This window comes from Musca autumnalis, unplaced genomic scaffold, assembly GCF_047663935.1.
Source record: "Musca autumnalis isolate F117 unplaced genomic scaffold, ASM4766393v1 scaffold_3, whole genome shotgun sequence".
Taxonomy (NCBI): Eukaryota; Metazoa; Arthropoda; class Insecta; order Diptera; family Muscidae; genus Musca; species Musca autumnalis.
This window is the reverse complement of record NW_027411866.1, coordinates 204,509,873-204,531,078: the sequence shown is the minus strand read 5'-3', so window position 1 is coordinate 204,531,078 and position 21,206 is coordinate 204,509,873. Positions and strand designations below refer to the sequence as shown.

General features: G+C 33.6%; 1 protein-coding gene and 1 long non-coding RNA gene across 4 annotated transcripts in view; one reads left to right on the top strand and one right to left on the bottom strand.

Annotated features, from left to right (window-relative positions):
- The window catches only part of LOC141398749 (uncharacterized), a 117,216-nt gene that overhangs the window by 38,696 nt on the left and 57,314 nt on the right, over window positions 1-21,206 (bottom strand). The window lies entirely within an intron of this gene.
- The window catches only part of mew (multiple edematous wings), a 228,825-nt gene that overhangs the window by 162,198 nt on the left and 45,421 nt on the right, over window positions 1-21,206 (top strand). Inside the window, exons 2-3 of one of the 3 annotated variants that reach the window (XM_073976367.1) lie at window positions 8,144-8,271; window positions 14,371-14,394. In XM_073976367.1, the coding sequence (XP_073832468.1) occupies window positions 8,144-8,271; window positions 14,371-14,394 (152 nt within the window). Of the gene's footprint in view, window positions 1-8,143; window positions 8,272-14,370; window positions 14,402-21,206 lie in introns of all 3 variants that reach the window. The other 2 variants (XM_073976369.1, XM_073976368.1) reach the window with 2 other exon arrangements.

Here is a 21,206-nt window from a genome sequence, read left to right as displayed (position 1 = left end):
TATTCCATCTATTTGTAGTTTGAAAGAATCTTCCAAGTAGTTTGAAATAATCTTAAAAATTTAGTAGTTGGGAAATCAGAAGTGTTCAATCCAAGATGTTTGAAAGCATCTTCAAACTCCCAGTAGTTTGAATACTGAGTATCTTCAAATTTCTTCAAACTAAAAGTAATTTAAAAGCCTAAGTTTTTCATACCTGAATAAATATGAATTGAAACTCCTTATAATTAGAAATAGTTTAAGGGAATTCACACAATTAGTTTGAGAGAATCTTCAAACTTCATCCAACTAGATGTAGTTTGAAATAATCTTGTAAGTAGTTAGAAATGATCTTCAAATTTTTTACAGATTGAAAGCTGGAAGTGTTCAAACCTGCTTCAAACTAGAAGAAGAGTAACTGCATCTTCAAAATCAGATTAGTTGGTATACTGGAAATCTCCAAACTACTTTAAGTTAGAAATAGTTTGAAAGACTAAAATCACGTGACATCTGCCATTTAAACTTCATTAATTAGGTAATTAGAAAAAAATATTTGTAAATTTTTTCAAAACAGAAGTAGTTTGTGAGAATCTTCAAACTTCATCCAACTAGATGTGGAATCTTCAAAGTAGGTAGGACGGCTTTCAAACTTCTGGTAGTTTGAAAGCCAGAAGTGTTCAAACCTTCTTCAAACTGAAAGAAGTCTGAAAGGGATTTATAAACTATGAATAGTTCGAAAACTGGAAATCTTCAAACATCTTCAAACTAGAAGTAGCATGAAAGCCTATTAGTTTGAACGGCTATTCAAACTTCTAGTAGTTTGAAAGACAGAAGTGTGCAAATCTTCTTCAAACTGAAAGAAGTCTGAAGGGATTTATAAACTATGAATATTTCAAAAACTGGAAATCTTCAAACTTCTTCAAACTAGAAGTAGTTTGAAAGCCTAAAATCATCAAACCTGCTATCGAACTCAATTGGGGTTTTAAATCAAAGAATGACCTTGTATTTGAAACTATTTTTCCTAACAAGTTATTAACTAATCTTCTAATATCCAACATCAAATCCCCAAATAATTATTCAAAATCCTTTTCTAAACACATTTACTCATAGCGAACTCAATGCTTACTCTTCCATTCAACAAGAAAAATAAAAACGCCAACCCCATATTATAACAACAGCCAAATTGTCAAGATGACATGCAAAAACGTCAAATGCTTGTCTGAATTTTCATTCTTCAACTCTTTCTTCTCCCGGCTGCAAAACATGCGAAATGCGGTGCAACACGCATGTTAACCACATCAAAAATGCTTCTACTGTCATTCCATGATTTAATGGCATGCTGTTGGTGGTGCTGCTGCTGGCTGACTGGACACATTTTCTGTGTGTGGACAAGAGGAATTTAACAGCGAACTGGATATAATTTGATGAGTTTGATATTAAAGGAATTTACTTTAATGGTATTTGGAATTTTCCATAGAGAAAAAAATACCGGAAAATATGATATATGCTGATACTCTCGTCTGAAACGTAAGTGGATGCATGTCTTAAAGATGGAATAGATTAGAGAAGCGTCCTTTGGTATGATAAAAGTCAGTCTCCGATACTTTTGGGATATTCTTAAGAGAAGTGGCTCTAAATATTGTGAACTTTCTAGGATCATATCACACGAAGTATTAGATTCCCCCCAGCAAAAAAACTAAATATTTAAAATATTTTAGTCAAGATCACAACTACCTACTTTAAAAACTTCAATACGATGCAAGAAGTGGTCCTAAACGGAATTGAGGAGGAAAAATTGTTGACCTTTTGTGGAGCAGGTACTTCAAGGAATTGACCAACATAGTCCACCATGGAACTGGACATAATTTTGGTAGTGATTCCTTTCGATAGTCATTGTGCCAAGCTGCCCATATCAATAGGTCGTCGTATCCTTTTTTAGATTTTGGGTAGTCATAAGGACTACCTTGAACGCATCAAAACTTAGTTTGGTGTGGTTTGATTCTTAGACCACATTCAAACCTCTTTGGTTTGATATTGAAATTACCCGTCCATCCTCTTAGGCTTGATAGTTATATTTGGAACAACGTATTTATCAAACATTTGTTTCGATTTGAAATGTTAATACCCGGACTTTTTTTAATTTTTAATACCCGGACAAGAGGGTGACGTAGGGGATGGAAGATCCTAAGGAACGGTCCTGACCGGCTTTAACATGGCAAAGCCCAGGATTTATCTTGGTCCCTCTTTCATCTCAAGTGTACACTGAACTCCCCGTGGTTTCACCTGGGGAACTGCCTTTAACACCCGTTAAAGGCAGTGAGCAAACATGTGCCGTGCGTTCACCCATAAGAACGTTTACAACATGGGTTTGGGCGTCGGGTTAGTAACCCTCCCCTAGAAAGAACAGCCTACTATGAAAAAACGAAAGAAAAGAAAAACAAACCCCTCTAAAGTTGACGAACCCGCAAACGTTTTAAGGACCATGATCTGCGAATCTGCACCTGGAATGTTCGCACTCTTTGTAGAGAAGATGCATTTTACGCACTGGCAGATGTACTAGAAAAGTACAAGGCCGACATTACTGCCATACAGGAAATACGATGGAACGGGAAAGGCGTCACCACAACACAGGTGACGCCCTTAATTATAGCTGCCATGACAGAAGGCATGAGTTTGGTTGCGGATTTGTAGTTGGTCGGAGGTTAAAACATCTGGTCTCCAGCTTCACGCCCGTGAATTAAAGACTTGCTACAATTCGATTGAAAGCAAAATTCTTCAACATCAGTTTTATTTGCTCTCATGCTCCCACTTAAGACAAGGACGAACAGACGAAAGATATATTTTACGAGCGCTTAGAAGAAACTTATGACCGTTGCGCTGCCCATAACATTAAAATTATACTAAGCGATTTTAATGCCAAAATTGGAAAGGAGAATATCTTTGGCCCAACAGTCGGGAAATTCAGTCTCCACAGTGAAACATCTGACAATGGTATGAGGCTGATAGACTTTGCAGCTGCAAGAAACATGGTAGTTAGCAGTATCAGATTTAAGTATCTCGATATTCATAAGGGCACCTGGCTGTCACCAGATCAAAGAACAAGAAATCAAATTGATCATGTTGTGATAGATGGAAGACGTGCATCAAACGTGTTGGATGTACGATCGTTCCGAAGTGCAAACATAGGCTCGGACCACTACCTTGTTGCAGCAAAGGTACGTACCAGATTAAACGTAGCAAACAAAGTGCGAACAGATACAACACGGAAGTTGGACATCGGTAAGCTGCAATCACAACAGATAGCCACAGTATATTCCACTCAACTGGCTCAACTGCTTAATCAAAGCACTCCTCGTCCCGATAACATATCACGACAATGGCAAACATTGCCTCCCTAGATGCAAACAGCCGCAAAATCAGTACTTGGATACCAGAGACCTCCACCAAGGAATCCATGGTATGACCAGGAGTGTCGTGCTGCTACCGAAGAGGAAAATGCGGCATATACGGCTACTTTACAATCAGTAGCAACGCGTAGCGCACGAAAGAGGTATCGGGAGAAAAGATGAGAGCAGAAACATCTTTTACGCAGGAAAAAGAGAGAGATGAAAAAGCGGGAGTGTGAACAAATCGAGATGTACAGGAGACAGAATGAAGTCCGAAAATTCTACCAAAGAGTGAAACATCAAACTGATGGCTTTGGAACTGGCACATCCTCCTGTAGAGACCAGCAAGGAAATCTGGTAACTGATACAGAAAGTGTGCTAAGGATATGGAAAGAACATTTTTCCAAACTGTTGGTATCCAATAGTAGTGAAGTTGACGAAGATACCACAGATCCAATGCCAGAAGATGGTATAGAATGTATACCGCCCGGCCAAGATGAGGTAAAAAGAGCAATCAACCGGCTGAAGAATAATAAAGCAGCAGGAGCCGATGGCTTACCAGCCGAGCTGTTTAAAAACGGAGGCGACACGCTGATAAGGTGTATGCATCAGCTAGTTAGTTCCATCTGGCAGGAAGAACGCGTACCCGACGATTGGAACCTGAGCATCCTGTGTCCCGTCCATAAGAAAGAAGATAAGACTTTATGCTCCAACTATAGGGGCATAAGTCTTCTCCTATCGCCTACAAGATAGTGTCAGGGATATTGTGCGAACGACTAAAGCCCATGGTCAACGAAATAATTGGACCATACCAATGCGGCTTTAGACCTGGCAAGTCCACCATTGACCGGATATTTACCCTGCAGCAAATCCTGGAGAAGACCCAAGAGATGCAGATCGACACCTACCACCTTTTTGTCGATTAAAAAGCAGCCTTCGACAGTCCGCTACGTTTAAAGGCATGTATGAATTTGGTATCCCCGCAAAGCTGATCCGGCTTTGTAAAATGACTTTAACTGACACGAGGTCCTCAGTTAAAATAGGAAAGAACCTCTCCGAAGAGTTTTGTACCAAAAGAGGTTTTAGGCAAGGAGACAGCCGTTCGTGTGATCTTTTCAACATCCTGCTAGAAAAGATTATACGAGAGGCAAACTTCAAAAGAAGTGGCACAATCTACACCAAGTCTCATGTTACTTGCTTATGCTGATGATATAGATCAGTAAAAGAAGTAACTGATACCTTTATGAATGTCGAAAGAGAATCTGCTAAAGTGGGTCTGGCGGTAAACGGTGAGAAGACCAAGTTTATGGTGTCGACGCGCAATGCGTCCATTGAGATCAGACCAACTGTTGAAGTTGTTTCCTATAATTTTGAGGTAGTAAAATACTTCGTATACCTCGGCACCGCCGTAAACACAACAAACGACATCAGTTGTGAAAAAAGAAGAATTATATTGGCCAACAGATGCTACTTTGGCTTAAGTAAGCACTTTGGAAATAAAGCCACAACCCGTCAAACAAAAATAACGCTTTACAAAACACTGATACTACCCGTGCTGATGTATGGTTCCGAAGCCTGGGTACTTGCGCAAGCAGATAAGGCAGTGCTTGGCGTGTTTGAGAGAAAAATTCTTCGAAAGATCTACGGACCGATCTGACGGTGAATATCTAAGTCGTATGAACCACGAGCTGTATCTGCTATACAACGACATCAATATAGTTAAACGTATCGAGATACAGCGATTGCGTTGGCTAGGCCATATAATAAGAATGAGCGATGATGAACCCGCTAAAAAGGCGTATAAATTCGAGCCACATGGCGGTGCACGCAGAATTGGCAGGCCAAAGAATAGATGGCGCAAACAAGTGGATGACGAGATGACAAGGCGCGGTATTCCAAAAAGCGAAGCACTAAACAGAGAGATCTTTTCTTAGTTCGGTATATGGAACAAATGTTCTGTAATGGGCCAGCTAAGTAAGTAAGTAATACCCGGACAAGAACATTTTCAACCTATTAGCGATGTCGTATAATGTTCGACATACCGTTCAAACTCGACGACATTGATGAAGTTGCATATCACTGAGCAAAAACAGCTGAGTGTACAGGCCTACAATTGTGGTACAATCAATTTGATTTAATTGTTAAAAACCGATCAAAAATCCTCTTAAATTGATATTTAAACCCATTTGTTTTGTATAGTTTGATTCTCACACCAACTACTAACCTCTTTGATTCGATTTTAAAATTACCGTCAAACCTTTTAGGTTTGATAGCTTTATTTGGAACTAGGTTATATGAAATAGTTTAATATGAAAATACCCTGAAAAGAACATAGAATTTTATGACCGTCAATCGTGACTTAGGCTACATGCCCTGAGTTATTTAAACTATATAAACCTCTAGCTGATGTCGTACAATGACCATCGTGCCATTCGAACTTGAGGATAATCCTACATTTTTTCTTCAAACTGGGTCTAATATTCTTCGCCAAGTGTTGCCAAGTGTTATTCGGTTTGTTCAGAACATTAAGAAAATTACTTTAATTAAACTTAGAAATATATAATATGGCATCAAACATCAAAGCTATTTGGCTTTACACTCACACGTTATTTATTTCGTGTGGTTTGATTGTCAGGCCACCTTCAAACCTTTCCCCGGTAACATCAAACATCACTCTCTGATAACATCGAACTCATTTGGTTTGACTAGACTAGACTTAGAAATAAATAATATGACAGAATATCCTGGTAGGTATGTAAGTACTGTCCTCCAATTAACATCAAAACTATTTGGTTTGACACTCAAACGTTTTCATTTCGTGTAGTTTGTTTTTCATGTCACCTGCAATCCTCTCTCCGATAACATCGAACTCATTTGGTTTCACACTCACAAATCTTTATTTTATAAGGACACCTTCAAACCTCTTTCATTTGATATTGAATATACCGTCAAACCAGCCATTTTGGATGGTAATATTCGGAAAAAGGTTTCATTTTTTTCTTTCTGTTTGTTATGAAAATGTCTTGACAAGAATAACAAATATGTTGGACATGGTTAAACCACCAACCGTGATTTCTGCTGCATTTCCTGAACAATTTATGCTACATATTTAAACCTTATTTATAAATGATTTCAAATAATATTCAAAAAGATATTCCGACTCGACAATAAAAATAAGGTCCCATATAATTGAGTCTTGGTGTAAAAATGTCTGTATTTCAAACATAGAAATCCCTTGGTTTAATATTTTAATTGTACGACATTTGTCAGAATGCGGGATGTTTCACGCAAACCTAAAATACAGAAGACTATTCTCCACTTACAATTGTAATCTAATTTTATAATTAATAGCATGAGTTCCGTAAACCCCTTGGACAGTGACCCTTTTGTGGTCATTTCACACTTACTCATGTTCCAAATATGACAATGGCAATATCAATGTTTTTTTATTTTATTTTTTTGAGACCTCATAATTCTTTGGAATTTTATTATGATGATGGTTGTCAAATTGGTGTTACATAAAAAAATAAATGGGTAATACCACACACACAAAATAATAATAGAAATTAGAGCGGCCAGATAATTAATTACACTTGCTTTTTGTTAATTAATTCCAAACACCATCATCTATTAAACAAAACCAAAAGAAGGGGTAGGGGGTAAGCATGATATGTCCCAACTTTATACAACCATTGATATTTCATCAAAGAAAAGAAAAATAATTACATTATAATTCCCATATAAAAGCGATCACAATTTACTCACACAAAAAAAGGGTAACATGTTGGGCCACAAAGAAGAAAAATAAAAATTGTTGCGTTTGCGTGGTTCCACTGACACATGAGTGGCATATGTTCCATGATAGACAACAGCAGTAACACTGCTGTTATGCTTTTGGTATTTGGCAACTGTCAAAAGTGCATTGGCCATTCATTAAGCCCAAATGTAATCGTCGCCCGGGCTTCACAGCATTGCCTACAACAATATACTACCACACATTCCAAGCACCAACCAGCAACCATCCATTATAATGGCAAAACTTGCCCAAGCAATCCAATCAAACAGACGGCCGTCGACCTGCCAACCAGCTAGCCATTCTCATACGCCCAAATATATCCATCCACCAATAATAATAATCCCAAAAATAAAACATATTCGTACATGTGTACAATAAAAATGTTGTTTTTTTTTTTTAATAACAACAGCATCAGTTTATATAGTCGGATATTTAGTCAGTTGGCGTTGAGGCGAGTCTGCAGAGTATCAAAAAAGCAATATATATTTCAAACTTGTTTTCACAAGTGTTTCTTTTCCAAAAATTTTACAAAATTTCAAGCCAACATGTTTGTCCATCACCAAAGCAAACATCAGAGAGTCAGTTGTTGCACTCTTTTTTTCTGCCATGATTTCGTTCTTTATCTTTTAATCGTTTCAAGTGGGATTGCTTGTTTGCTGTGATTTGAAACAGACGTCAGGCCAAAAACAGAGCCCATTCACACTCTGTTTTGGCTCAAGCAAATAACAAAGGGACTGACCCCTCCCGAAATAAATATGCAATAATCCCCTCATTATGTTGCCCATTTTGATGGCGATTATCCAAACTGGGATGGAAGGAGTAGGGGAAAAAGCTTGCAATAACAATAAACAGTTGACCGGCTGCTTTTTAGCCATAAAAATGAGGCCACTTTGTTTTAATGCATTATTTTTCCAACTTTTTGAAAATTGATTTTTAAATGAATGAAGTTTTTATTTATTTGCTCTATTTTTTATTTTCTTTCTAGGCTTCTTGTTGGCGCTCCCTTGGATAAAAATCTACAGCCCGGTACCAATCATTCGGGTGCCCTATATAAATGTCCCATAACACAGAAATTTGATGACTGTGAACAGGTTATAACCGATGGCCGAAGATGTAAGTATTATTTTTTATATATATTTATTATTTATATCAAGTTTATTTTTAGAAAAAATTGTCCAAAATTATTGTAAAAGTAAAGATTTTAAAAGAAAACCAGAAAATTGTTTAAAAAATAAATTTAAAGTCTTTATTGACAGCTAAATACCCTCACCTTATGACTGTACAAAAAACAAACAACAACAAACGTCCTATGAAAAGTTCCCTAATTTATAAAAGAAATAACATTTTCGCAGGTGTCAAAAGAAGTTTTGGAAGTTTCCAGCTTAAATTTTTAGACGTTTCTGGGAGTAGGTATCAGGCCCACTGTTTGTCTAATTGTTCCTCTAAAATACCCAATCAACACAGCCTACCTAAAAATAAAATAAAATAAAATAAAATAAAATAAAATAAAATAAAATAAAATAAAATAAAATAAAATAAAATAAAATAAAATAAAATAAAATAAAATAAAATAAAATAAAATAAAATAAAATAAAATAAAATAAAATAAAATAAAATAAAATAAAATAAAATAAAATAAAATAAAATAAAATAAAATAAAATAAAATAAAATAAAATAAAATAAAATAAAATAAAATAAAATAAAATAAAATAAAATAAAATAAAATAAAATAAAATAAAATAAAATAAAATAAAATAAAATAAAATAAAATAAAATAAAATAAAATAAAATAAAATAAAATAAATTAAAATAAAATAAAATAAATTAAAATAAAATAAAATAAATAAATAATAAAATAAAATAAAATTATTAATATTAAAAAAAAATCGAGTTGTAAAAAAAGACTACAAAGAGTACTAAAAGTTTAGTGCGAAAGGTGTATGAAGGAGGGGAGCCCTAAATATTAGCTTTGTTCCAGAACTAAAAACTTTTTACAATTTTTACGACTTTTACATATTTTACCCGAAAACACGTTCCCGTACAAAAAAAAAGTTGTAAAATGTTCACTTCTCTTTAAACAAAAATGGCGCTGAATCACGCTCTCTTTAAAAACTTTTTACTCGACAAATTTGAGCGTGTAAAAAATAGTAACATGGATGCCGGCGTCTGATTGGATGGTATGCCGACTTTGACATTTGTTCCAGCGTTTTTGACGTTTTTTCCATTTTTGCGTTCCCGAACTTTTAGAAGAAACTTTTGTGTGACAACAATTTTTCTCTCTTCCTCTGTTTTACGAGTTTTACTATTAAAAAGTACGGGAACAAAGCTATTATTGGGACATTTCAGGACCAATATCTCAGGAAATATTGGCTTCCCCTAACAAAAAAGTCAAAATGGACTACAATCGAACGATATGGTCCATCTTCGAAATCGATCTAAGTTTGACCAAATTGGCCCATATTCAAACTTGATACAAGTTGACCCGCGCGAGATAGACATGTGGACTGACATGTCAAAATCGACTACAAATTGTCTAAAATAGATTTTATGCTTGGCAGAAAATGTCAAAACGATCCTAGACATGGCCTTAAATTGGACTTTTGCGAAATAATTTGAAATTTTGTGTAGGAGGTATCCCAAGAAGTTGACCGATGAAATACTTCGAAGAAATATTACGATGTTATCGTTCGCGCCATTTTAGAAAAATATTGACATTTTGTGGGATAAGTACCAAGAAGTGGACCGATTAAATTTTAACAAAATGTTGCGAGTTTTGACAAAACCCATTTGATCCGTGCGAGAGTTACGTTGAATATCATAGTGCCAGACTCAAAGACGGGCGGTCAGTGCTAATTCTCAGAATGTTTGGACTGGACCTGGAAAAAAATATACCATCGTAATAGGGCCGTGAGGACTACCTGATGTAAAAATTTCTAAATTTTCGGAGGCGTGTTTTTAAACTGCACTGCACCCGAAGCAGTTGACCGTCATAGCTCATACTCAAACCGTTGTGTCAAGTTTGGACCAATTCGATTACACCTTCAAAAGTTATGGTGCCTACAATTTTAAAGAAAAACATTTAATTTCTGTGGGGGAGGTGTCCAAAGGTGTAGACCGATATCCATCTTCGAAATCGATCTAAGTTTGGACCAAATCGGTTGATTCGTGCAAGAGGGAGGACGTACGAACAGGATTAAATAAACTTTTGAGGGAGAGATACGCTAAGGAGCGTACCGGTATGGTCCATCATCGAAATCGATCTAAGTTTGTCCAAATTGGTTGATTCGTGTGAGAGTTTTAGTGCGCATCATCCAGCCGACCGATTGGCCCATCTTCAAAATTGATATAAGTTGACCCTTGCGAGATAGACATGCGGACGGACAGGCCAAAATGTACTACAATCGAACGATATGGTCCATCTTCGAAATCGATCTAAGTTTGGACCAAATTGGTTAATTCGTGCGAGATTTTTCGTGCGCACCATCCAGCCGAAGCCGTGGATCGATGGGCCCATCTTCAAACTTGATATAAGTTGAACCGTGCGAGATAAACATGTGGACTGACAGGTCAAAATCGACTACAAATTATCTAAAACGGATTTCGTCCAAACATGCTTGGGGTCCAAAACCATTGAAGACTTAGGGTATAGGTGTCGAAAGTATTTTCAATTCCAATTGGAGTCCACACATACTCTCCAATTCGTATAACCTAAGCATTTCATCGATGGGGCAGCAAACTGTCCAATATCACAGGTACCAAATCTAAGTATATTTGTGCACTCCTAATACCAAGCATTCTAACGATTGTTTGCCCATCCCTTTCACATGTTCCATAATCAAGATTTTGTTAACCATTCAACAAGATACTTATTGGATCTTTAGGTGAGGAATTTAGAAAGATCAGGATATCACATCGCATTTTTCAACGGCACATCAGCGACTAGGCCCATGACAAAATACAGATCGTCACCCTTAGACATCTACAATGATTTTCTATAATCCAATGTTACCTAAAAGTATGCTCCACATTTAATCCTTATCAAACAATGTTAAATTTGAAGTATAGATGTCATTAGTTTATTGTACTACAATATTACCCACTACCAGAGCTCCGATTTACTCGCGAGTGAAAATTTGGGGGGAGGTGGGAGTTTTTTGTGGGTCCGATTTTTACACCCTCAGCCTTTAGGCTAGAAGGGTATATACACTTTGATACTTGTGCGCACGATAACTCACGAATAGTTCAAATTTTGGGTATCGTAATATTGTGTCCAAACTTAGTTTAAGTTCGAAGATGGACCATATCGGTCCACTCCTTCTGGTACCTCCCCCACAAAAGTTCAAAATTTTTCTGTAAAATGGTCTGAACGATAACTCGAAGAGAGCAATCGATTTGGTCAAAACTTTGCACATCATATTATTCCTTCCAGATATAGATCTGGTTCGAATATGAAATATATCTGTCCACTCCTTCGGGTACTTCCCACACAAAATTCGGATAAAGTGAAGTTTAAGGGCTCCTCTCGAATGGTTTTGCAATTTTTTTCAGTAAATTTTCCTTGCGGCTCCCTTTACGACGGTACAATTTTTTTCTTGCGGAAGTCCATACTTCCTGAGATATTGGCTTAAAAACTCCAAGAAACCCTGACGACACCAACCAAAATGGCAAATCCGCAAGATAATCCTCGCAGGGAATTTCGGATTGGTGCAGGCTTTGCACATCGTATTATTTCATCCAGTCATGTATCAGTTTGGAATATGGATTGTATCGGTCCACACCTTCGAGTACCTCCCACACAAAATTCGGATAAAGTGAAGTTTAAGAGCTCCTCACGGATCGTTTTGAAAATTTTTTCAGTAAGTTTTTTTTGTGCCTCGCTTTAGGACGGTACAATTTTTTGCCGGAGTAAGTCAATAATTCCTGAGATATTGGCCTAAAAGCTCCAAGAAACCCTGACGGCACCAACCAAAATGGCAAATCCGCAAGATAATCCTCGCAGGCAGTTTTTGATTGATGCAGGCTTTGCGCATCGTATTATTTCATCCAGTCCAGTATAGGATGGAAATATAGACTATATCAGTCCACTTGGGGTAGGGTAAGTTTTTGTTTGGCGGTGGGAACGGGGCAAGTTATCCCCCTCAACTTGCTCGAATTCGAAAAGAGTTTCACTCGCGAGTGGAATTCGAGCGAGTATTCGGAGATCTGCCCACTACAGGTATATTGGTGGTAGTCGTTTGACTTTTCTGGGTGACCTGGAATTGGATGATAACTGCGCCATAGAACCCACCATCTTATATAGGCTTATATTACCTTTATTATTGACTTCATAAAGTGTACAACTTTATTGCCGAGAATGTAATCACTGGATTGATTGGTCCATTTTGGTTATTGCTCCCTTTCGTTCCTCTCCAGATTGCGTAGTTATTTATCACAAATTTAGCCTTAGCCTTTGTCGACGAATTTCCATAGACCCAAAAATAAATATTCCCCTAAGTTACACATATCTTCTAAGTAGACCATCTTCTTTGAATACATATGTATTTCGCCTAAAAGTATGTTTCTCATTCAATCACTATAAAACTATGTTCAATTTGAGGTATAGATGTCGTTATTATACGAAGGTATTACCAACTCCAAGTAAATTAGTGTTAGTCAGTTGGGCATTTGGATGACCAGGTGTTGTATCATAACTGCGCCATCCCTCTCTCCATCTTGCGTTTAAAAGCTCTTTATTGACTTCATAAATTGTACAGACAAAGAGAAGAACGTAATCAGTGAAATAATTGCTCCATTTTGATCATATGATTCCTCTGCAATTTTCGTAATTTTGAGTGGCAAATAATTAATTTTTTTATTCTATTTATTTTTCGTTTTTGATATTTTCAATTTTCTGGTTTTCTTACATCTTTACTTGTCTCCCTATCCAAAACAAAAATTGTAAATTATTTTTAAATTATATTAAAAAATAAATTTTATGTATATTTTAAAGAAAAATACCAAAAGAACTCCCATATACAATGAGGATTACTTTAATGTAAATTAGTTTAGTTTAAAAAAAAATTATGTGTTTTTAAAAAAGAAATGTTTATTATTTTTTGGTGAAGGGAATTTTCTTTTTGATTCAAAATACTATACATATTTTTACATATAAAAAACCTAATAAACAAGGGAAATTTGCGGATGAAAATTAAAACCTGAAAATTTTAAATAACAACAAATTATTGATTTAAAAATTGGCTTTTTACAACTAAAACCAAAAATGTTATAGGTTTTCTTAATTTGCAAAAAAATAATTATTTTTTTACAAAAAAAGGTGTTTGTAAATAATCCCTTTTTTCTCTCAAGTAGTTAGTAAAAGCAAAATATATAATTTTTTTCTTATTCTTCTCTTTCAAATAAATAATTAAATATTTAAGTAGTTAGAGAAAATATTTATTTTTGAGTTGCATTAGCATCTTTTTTCTGTCTTCAAATATAATCATTTGTGTTTTTGTAAAATTTTATAAAAAAAAAAAAACAATTTTTATGTGAAAGTTCTTTAGTTTAGAAAAAGCAAGCCAAAAAACTACGCCCCTTAGTATACAGCCAATAAAAAATCTTAGATAAACAACGTGACTAAAAATCAATTGAAAAATATAGATAAATTGGAAATCAAGTATTTGTAAATAATACAAATATTTAAAATAATTATAAATGAATTGGAAATATATAGAAGTTATGTATTAATATTTCTTTTTTTTTTCTTATATAGCCAAATATTTTCTAAAGCTTATTTTAGCAAATGCAAAATTCAAAAATGTTCTAATTAAAGCAGTGAGCTCAATTCATCTCATATTTCGGCCTTAATAACAAAATGTTTGGCTTGAACTCGAACTTTTGCTAAAACTAGCTTCAATTTTATATAGTAAAACCAAAAACATAAACCAAAAAATTGTTTAATTAATTATATTATTTCATGTACATTTTTTCTTTTTTTCTTTTCCCCTTGTTTTTTTTTATTTTCAAACATTTATGTTTCACAAAATAAATTAAAAATTTGTGTTTCCTTTGAAAAATCAACGAAAAATAATTGGTCAACACACCCACTATTTCTTCACCCAACAAAACAAAAAAAAATATAAAATCGAAAAATCAACCGCTACAAATCTGCTACTAAAACAAAAAAATCGAAATAATCCAAAAAATCTAAAAAACCAAAAATTCTTCTGTAGCGCCTGAAGGAGTCTATGAACCTAGTAAGTGGTATGGGTGCTTTATTTGTTACATCATCAAAAAAAATCGCATCATTTTTTAACTCATTTCTAAACAACAAATAAATTGATTTGTAATATAATTTACATTATTTTGTTGTTGCTTTAAAAAATCCTTAACCATAACCGGAACTGAATATTTAACACATCAAGCACCACTACAAAAACAAACCAAGCATTTGCATTTCAAAACAAAGCTTCTTTGCTGTAAATAATTTGCAAAAACAATACCCTGTAAATAAATATTGGCTTTTCTCATGTATTCTCTTTTCTAACTAAAATTTTATGTTAGCATGGATTTTTAACGAGAAATATTTTTATTTTTTATAACTGTATATTTTGTAACATTTTCTCCACATTTCTTCAAGTAGTTGCTTCTTTCCATATTTTTTATTTTTTTGTTCTAACTTTAAACTAAAATAATTACTAAAATAAGTCATTTTTTTAAATTTTTGTAAATATTTATTTTTAACAAAATATTTTTTTTTTATTTTTTGTTATATTTCTTATAACATTTTTATTACCAATTACTTTCCACATTTCTTTTTAAGTTGTTTTTTATTTTTTAATATTTTTTCCCTGTTGTTTAACTGTTTGGCATTTTGCCAAATTTTTTACTTTAGAACGTTTTTTTCCCTTTCATTACTTTGGCTTATGCTGCAAAAATGCTGCAGAAAATATAAAAATATAGTTCATATTTCCGCTCTGTTTATTCCAAAACAAAAACGAACTTATATACAAAAATAGTGCATATTGTGCAAGAAAATGAAAAGTATACTCCAAATATCTCTGACATAGCAAAAAGGAATTGGATGCGAAAGTGAAAGGAAAATATTAAAAATATTACGTGTGTTAGGTATTTCTTTTCTTAAGCAAAAGAAAATAATCTGACGAAAAATGAATATTTTATTTTTTTTTATTTTGAAGTGAAAATTCATATTTTGGTCTATAAAACGTTATACCGAATTATTCGTGATATGGACGTTGGTTATTGAGAAGTTCCACTGTATTCGCAATTTCTGAAGGGGAAAATATTTCTAATGACTTACTTAAATATTATCAAGAAACAACTTTGCCCAAAGATAATTAAGAAATAAATTATACATATATCATATCTTAATGTAAAAACAGATTTGGTTTCAGTCTATATTGGGCCTGAAAATATGCTTTTCAATCGGTAATAAAATTTTCAATTTGAATTATAGGTGTCGTTAGTATACAAAGTAAAATCTAATTAAATTTTTTCAATTAATTTTAAGTACCAGAAAATAAAAATGCTGCATGTTACTTATTTCACCTCATCCAAGTAAAAAAAACCTACAGTAGTCTTCAGTCTGTCTTCCGTCTAAAAAAGTAGCAAATCAGCCTAAGATCATGTTCAATCTGAAGTATAGATATCTTTATTATCCAAATATATAATAAATTCCACTTAATTGAAAACATATATCACCTCTTCAAAATCAAAACCCTATAACTGGTTTCAGTTTGTCCAGGTTGACAGCAATAAATATCCTACAACTGGCTTCAGTCTGCCTAGGCTAACAGTTAGAGTTATTTGTCTATTGTTTAGGCTTTTGACAATCCTCAATAAGGAAATTGATCATCCTCGGACCGTGATCAATTTTAAATTTCACTTAAGTTGGTTTAAATCTCCGCCTAAATGTAGGCTCATAAATTTCTCACACAATGTTAAATCTGAATTATAGGTGTCGTTAGCAGAAATACTAAACTGACATAGATATTTTCGGAATTATTTGCAAGTACAAATATAAAAATAATGCCTCAAATTATATATTTAATTTCATAGAAGCCAAGAGGTTACATCAGGTTTGTATCTCATCATTTTATCAGCCTCAGACAATTTTATATGTGGGGTATAGATGTCGTTATTACATACAGTAAAATTTAAAAAAAATTTTTTGTAATGTTCTCAACCTTCTACAAGAAATTTCCATAATCCCTGATTTTTCTCGAATTGGGAGGGATGTTGATTTTTGTGCTAAAATATAGTTATTTCCACTAATTGAACCGCCATCGAACAATATTAAATGTGAAGTATAGATGTCGTTGGTATAAATACCAAATTTGAAGGGATCTTTTCTCAGGTACTCCCTTAATGAATTCCATAGCCATTATCTCTTAAAAAAATATGCTACATAGAATTGTCTAAGCAAAAACTGAAAAACACTAAGCACTAGAGTTGGGCACTCTAGTTCCCGGAGCGGATTGATCCTTCTAGTTTCTTTTCCCAAAAGGAACTAGTTCCTTAATATAGTTCCATAGTTCCGAGACCGATATAGTTCAACGAATCTTTCTCTTTCATCGTTCTTTTCGTTCCAAATAGTTCCGAGACCGAAATAGTTCAACGAATCTTCCTCTTTCGTCTTTCTTTTTGTTTCCTTTGGTTCAAATAGTTCCGAGACCGAAATGTTTTCATAGTTTGATGGATGAATGACATAAAAATAAATAAATTGCAGCGAAAAAACAACAAAGATGAATGATCGACGTAGGCTTTAAATTGAACGAATGAGAAGAACGAAAGGAACTATATAAATGCAAGAGCCGGATATAGTTCCAATAGTTCCTTGTCCGGAATAGTTCCTTGAAACTAGTTCGTTCCGGAACTACACAACTCTACTACTATCTACTATCTGAAATCGAAAATATTATACAACATCTGGAAAAAGTTAACGGAAATTGAAATTGAATGAGGGTCACGAAATAAGAATAGTACCTTTATGGTTGGCCAAGAGAATAAGTCAAACGTAATGGCGTAAAAGAGCACTGACTGGCTTGATATACTTATGCTAAGTTTACATTTACGAAATCCACTCGATTTCAACTGTCAATTCCATAGCTCAAACGTCAAATGAAATCACATCTGGATTTCATTTGACGTTTAACCTATGGATTTGACAGTTGAAATCGAGTGGATTTCGTAAATGTAAACCAAGCATTATATCTTCTGTAGCAGAAGATACTTATGAATTTAGAGTTAATATTTTTTGATTCCAAATTTGTTCTCTCCATTTGATAGGAGGAGATTTACTCTGGGTATTTACTCTGGTCAGTGACATGTACAGATAGAAATTTCAAGCACAGCCTTTAATCTTTCGGTTTTTCGGGGGGAAAAGGTGTTTCTTTAGCCCTTCAAACATAAAACCCTCAACCTTACTTACAATAAGTCTAGATTTCGTTGATATTCATCTTTTCGTCTATTTTTGTTTTCGCATGTGCTCCGGTCGCTGCAAGCCCCCCATATGGAGATATGTAATATGAAAATATCAGGATGAAAATATATTGAATAACAACTGTGAAAAAAGAGAGAAGTTTGAGGGACACCAGGGAATACATCGCAGAATTTAGAATATAAAACCCGCTGCTAAACAACAAATATTGTGGTGAAATTTTGGCCAACTGATTTTGTAGATAACACCAACATGTCAAACACCTTTAAAGTTCTTAGGAAAGTCCAGACTGACAGATATAGTTATTTGCAAGGACTAAAAGACAATAAGACGACTTTTAACAATAAAAGTAGACGGTTTTCCACTGTGTGATTTTAGTTTTTTTTTATGTCAAATCATAAAAAGTTATTTTGACAGCAAACTTAATAATTCGCCGGACTTATTGGCCGTCTTGGTAAATTCCTTGGTCATTTGCCTATTGTTTAGGCAAAAACATCGGCATTAGACTTATTGTTCTCTAACTCCATCCTTAGTTGTATCTTTACCAGACAAGAAATTTGAGGTTTTGAGAAAGATCGTAATTCCGTGTAGACGTTGCTTTATTCCCCGGAACGGTTTGTACCAAATAAAGCGAGGGTTCGTTGAGATTACGACTCAACAATGCTTTATTGACGTTGTTCACGCAAGACTTTATTTCCCTACTTAGCTTGCACTGACAGTTTTAGGTCGCGGTTTGAATTACAACTCACTTGCCCATTTGCTACTCTCCCGTATTTATATTCGCTCGCTTTTGAGTATACTGTTCTAGCATCATTAATGTAGAATGTTCCACAATGATCACAAGACATGCTAGCCGATTTGCAAATACACATACGCACAAACAGACGGATGAATGTAAACAACAAATGGGGCAGAGGTGATAAATAAGAGAGATTAATGGGGGTTACAATAAATGACATCACAATGTAGACAGGGATGCCAGATAAGTTTGGTCGAAAATCGGCACTTTTCGGGTACCAAAATCGGCAAAATCGGTAAAAAAATTTCAAAATCGGCAAATTAAAAAAACATTTATTTCAGTTCAAATTATCGCTTTATTTAATAAGCATAAGTTTAAAAAATAACATTTTAAGTACAACAAAACAATTAACAATTCATAAAACAAGGCAACAATTCAAAATATGTATGAATATGAATGGTTTTACCATATAAGTACGTGAGATCAATATATTTTCAATTCAGTCAACCTAAACAAAACTTATACAAATATTATCTTAAAAGGTTAACTAATAAGGTGAAATGTTGGTTTACAATTAAATTCAATTTCATTCATAAATATTTGAATTAAAGTTTTGTAACAAATCATTTTTAATGACAACATCATAACAGTTGGACTTATTTAATTTTAAGTAGTCTTTAGTAAAGAGAATTCCTTCCATCGACTCCCTAGCTAATCGATTTCGACACTTGTTTTTATTTAAGTTCACTTGGCTAAAAACTCTTTCCACATTTGCTGAAGAATGTGGCAAGACTAAAATATGTTTAATAAATTTGGACAAAATAGGAAATAATGGTTCAGAATTTGCACATATTAATTCACACACTGTTTTCCAAAATTCTAGCAACTCTACGTTTTTATCTTTAAACAAATTTCTGAAATTAAAACGTGAAAGTTCACGTGATTCTTGGTTTTCGTTCGCATTCGTATTCCTTTATAATGTCAAAATGAATCTTCTGTACCATTTATTATAAAACTTTGATTTATTGAAACAAGGCACTTAAATTTATTTTTAAAATTAAACCGCTTCAAAATCTGATCACAAAGTTCAATGTAACAGTTTGTGCAGTTTTTAATTATTTCCACTAACCCACTTCTCGACAATTTGGTTTTTTTAACAATTTTCTTGATGAATATACTGAAGTACACGTTTTGGTAATCAAGAAAATTCAAACTGTTTTTATAATATGTTAAAAAAATTTATTATTATTAATCAAACTACTCTTGACGATATAGTTGTCTTTGTTATTGTACCAAATTAGTGCTAGCAGCCACAATTTTCATAAAAAACGGAAATTTTATGTGAACAAGTTGCCTTAACTAAAAATCGGCATTTTAGGGGTAAAAATCGGCAAATCGGCATTTCTATTTTTTTGGACTAAAAATCGGCAAAATGCCGATAAATCGGCAAATCTGGCATCACTGAATGTAGAAAGTTTATTAGACTAAATATGAGTAAGAGAGAGAGAGAGAGAGAGAGTACAACAAAAACAATAGGAAATTAGTTAGTGAAAGAGATAATTTCATGATGATAGTAAAGTAGTTGTTGTTGTAATACTGAATCTAAGAAAGTAAATGTTTAATAACAAAATTTACTTTACAATTCAATTTTTAATTTAACTAAACTTTATCTAAATTATTATGTAATATTCGTAACAGTATATTGAAGTCATTTGCGTTATCAACATTTGTTTGGGCACATGATAGTGTAAAATTGTAAAACAATTTAAGAAAATGAAAAAGAATGTAAGGGACAGGAACATAAAAAATATTACAATTGCAAGTACCCAATATGTGTCAAAATAGTAATGTATTTTTCTTTATACCAAACTTTTTCTAGGATTTCCGTTAAAAAGTGTTCATATTTTGGCCACTAAAAGCCTTTATTCACTCTATAAAACTCTTTGCCAATGTTTTCATCAAAATCCATTAAAAAATGTAAAACCAAACTATGTGCTCGGTTTTTTGGTGGCACATAAAAATAGTGAATTATGTGTATCAGTAAAAATGCAAATATGAAAAACTGAAACTATAATAAAAAACACAGAAATATAGGGGGCATTAAAATAAAAGCGCTAAACTTCATTTTAGGATGCGACGAGGAGAAAGAGTGTGAAGAAAATACGAATTCCCAACAATGCAAAATGCATTTTGAAAATAGCTGATGATGTAAATAATAATAAATATGATTGTGATGCAGTTTATTACTATTTATTTTTTTTCCTTCCATATCTAAAAGTAATATCTAAATATGAGACATGATAGGGATCTACAGTGAAGGACAAAAGTGTGGAATACATACAGAAGGATAGTTGGAAATAAGTACAAATTTGACATACAAAGATATTCAAATTTTGAAAACTTGTATGTACTAATTGATAGCACTAAACCTTAACTTGGGCGCCAACTTAAAATATTATTTCACATCTTTCATTTTTTATCCCTAGGATTACTGGTTGAAAAATTGACAGATTATGTTTGGAATTTGTTGCTAAGTTGCGTTTTATAAAAATTATTTAAATCCGTCAAAGCCGTGTTTTGGACGCCAACTCAAGAATTTCACTGCGTCAAGAAAAATCTTTAAAACATGTTCAAAATTATAAAAATATTAATAGGCGTAGTTTAACGTTAGTTGTAAACTGTCTTATAAAAATTCTTCATATCGACCTCAGCTTGGGCGCCAGTTGAAAGCAAACTGAAAATAAATTAAACTACCAAAAATTTAACAAAACTTATTTTATATTTTAAACCTCACAACTTCTCTGAGAATCATCAAATCATTTTTAAAATATAGAAAATCAAATATTTAATTATAAACCAAATAAAACAAG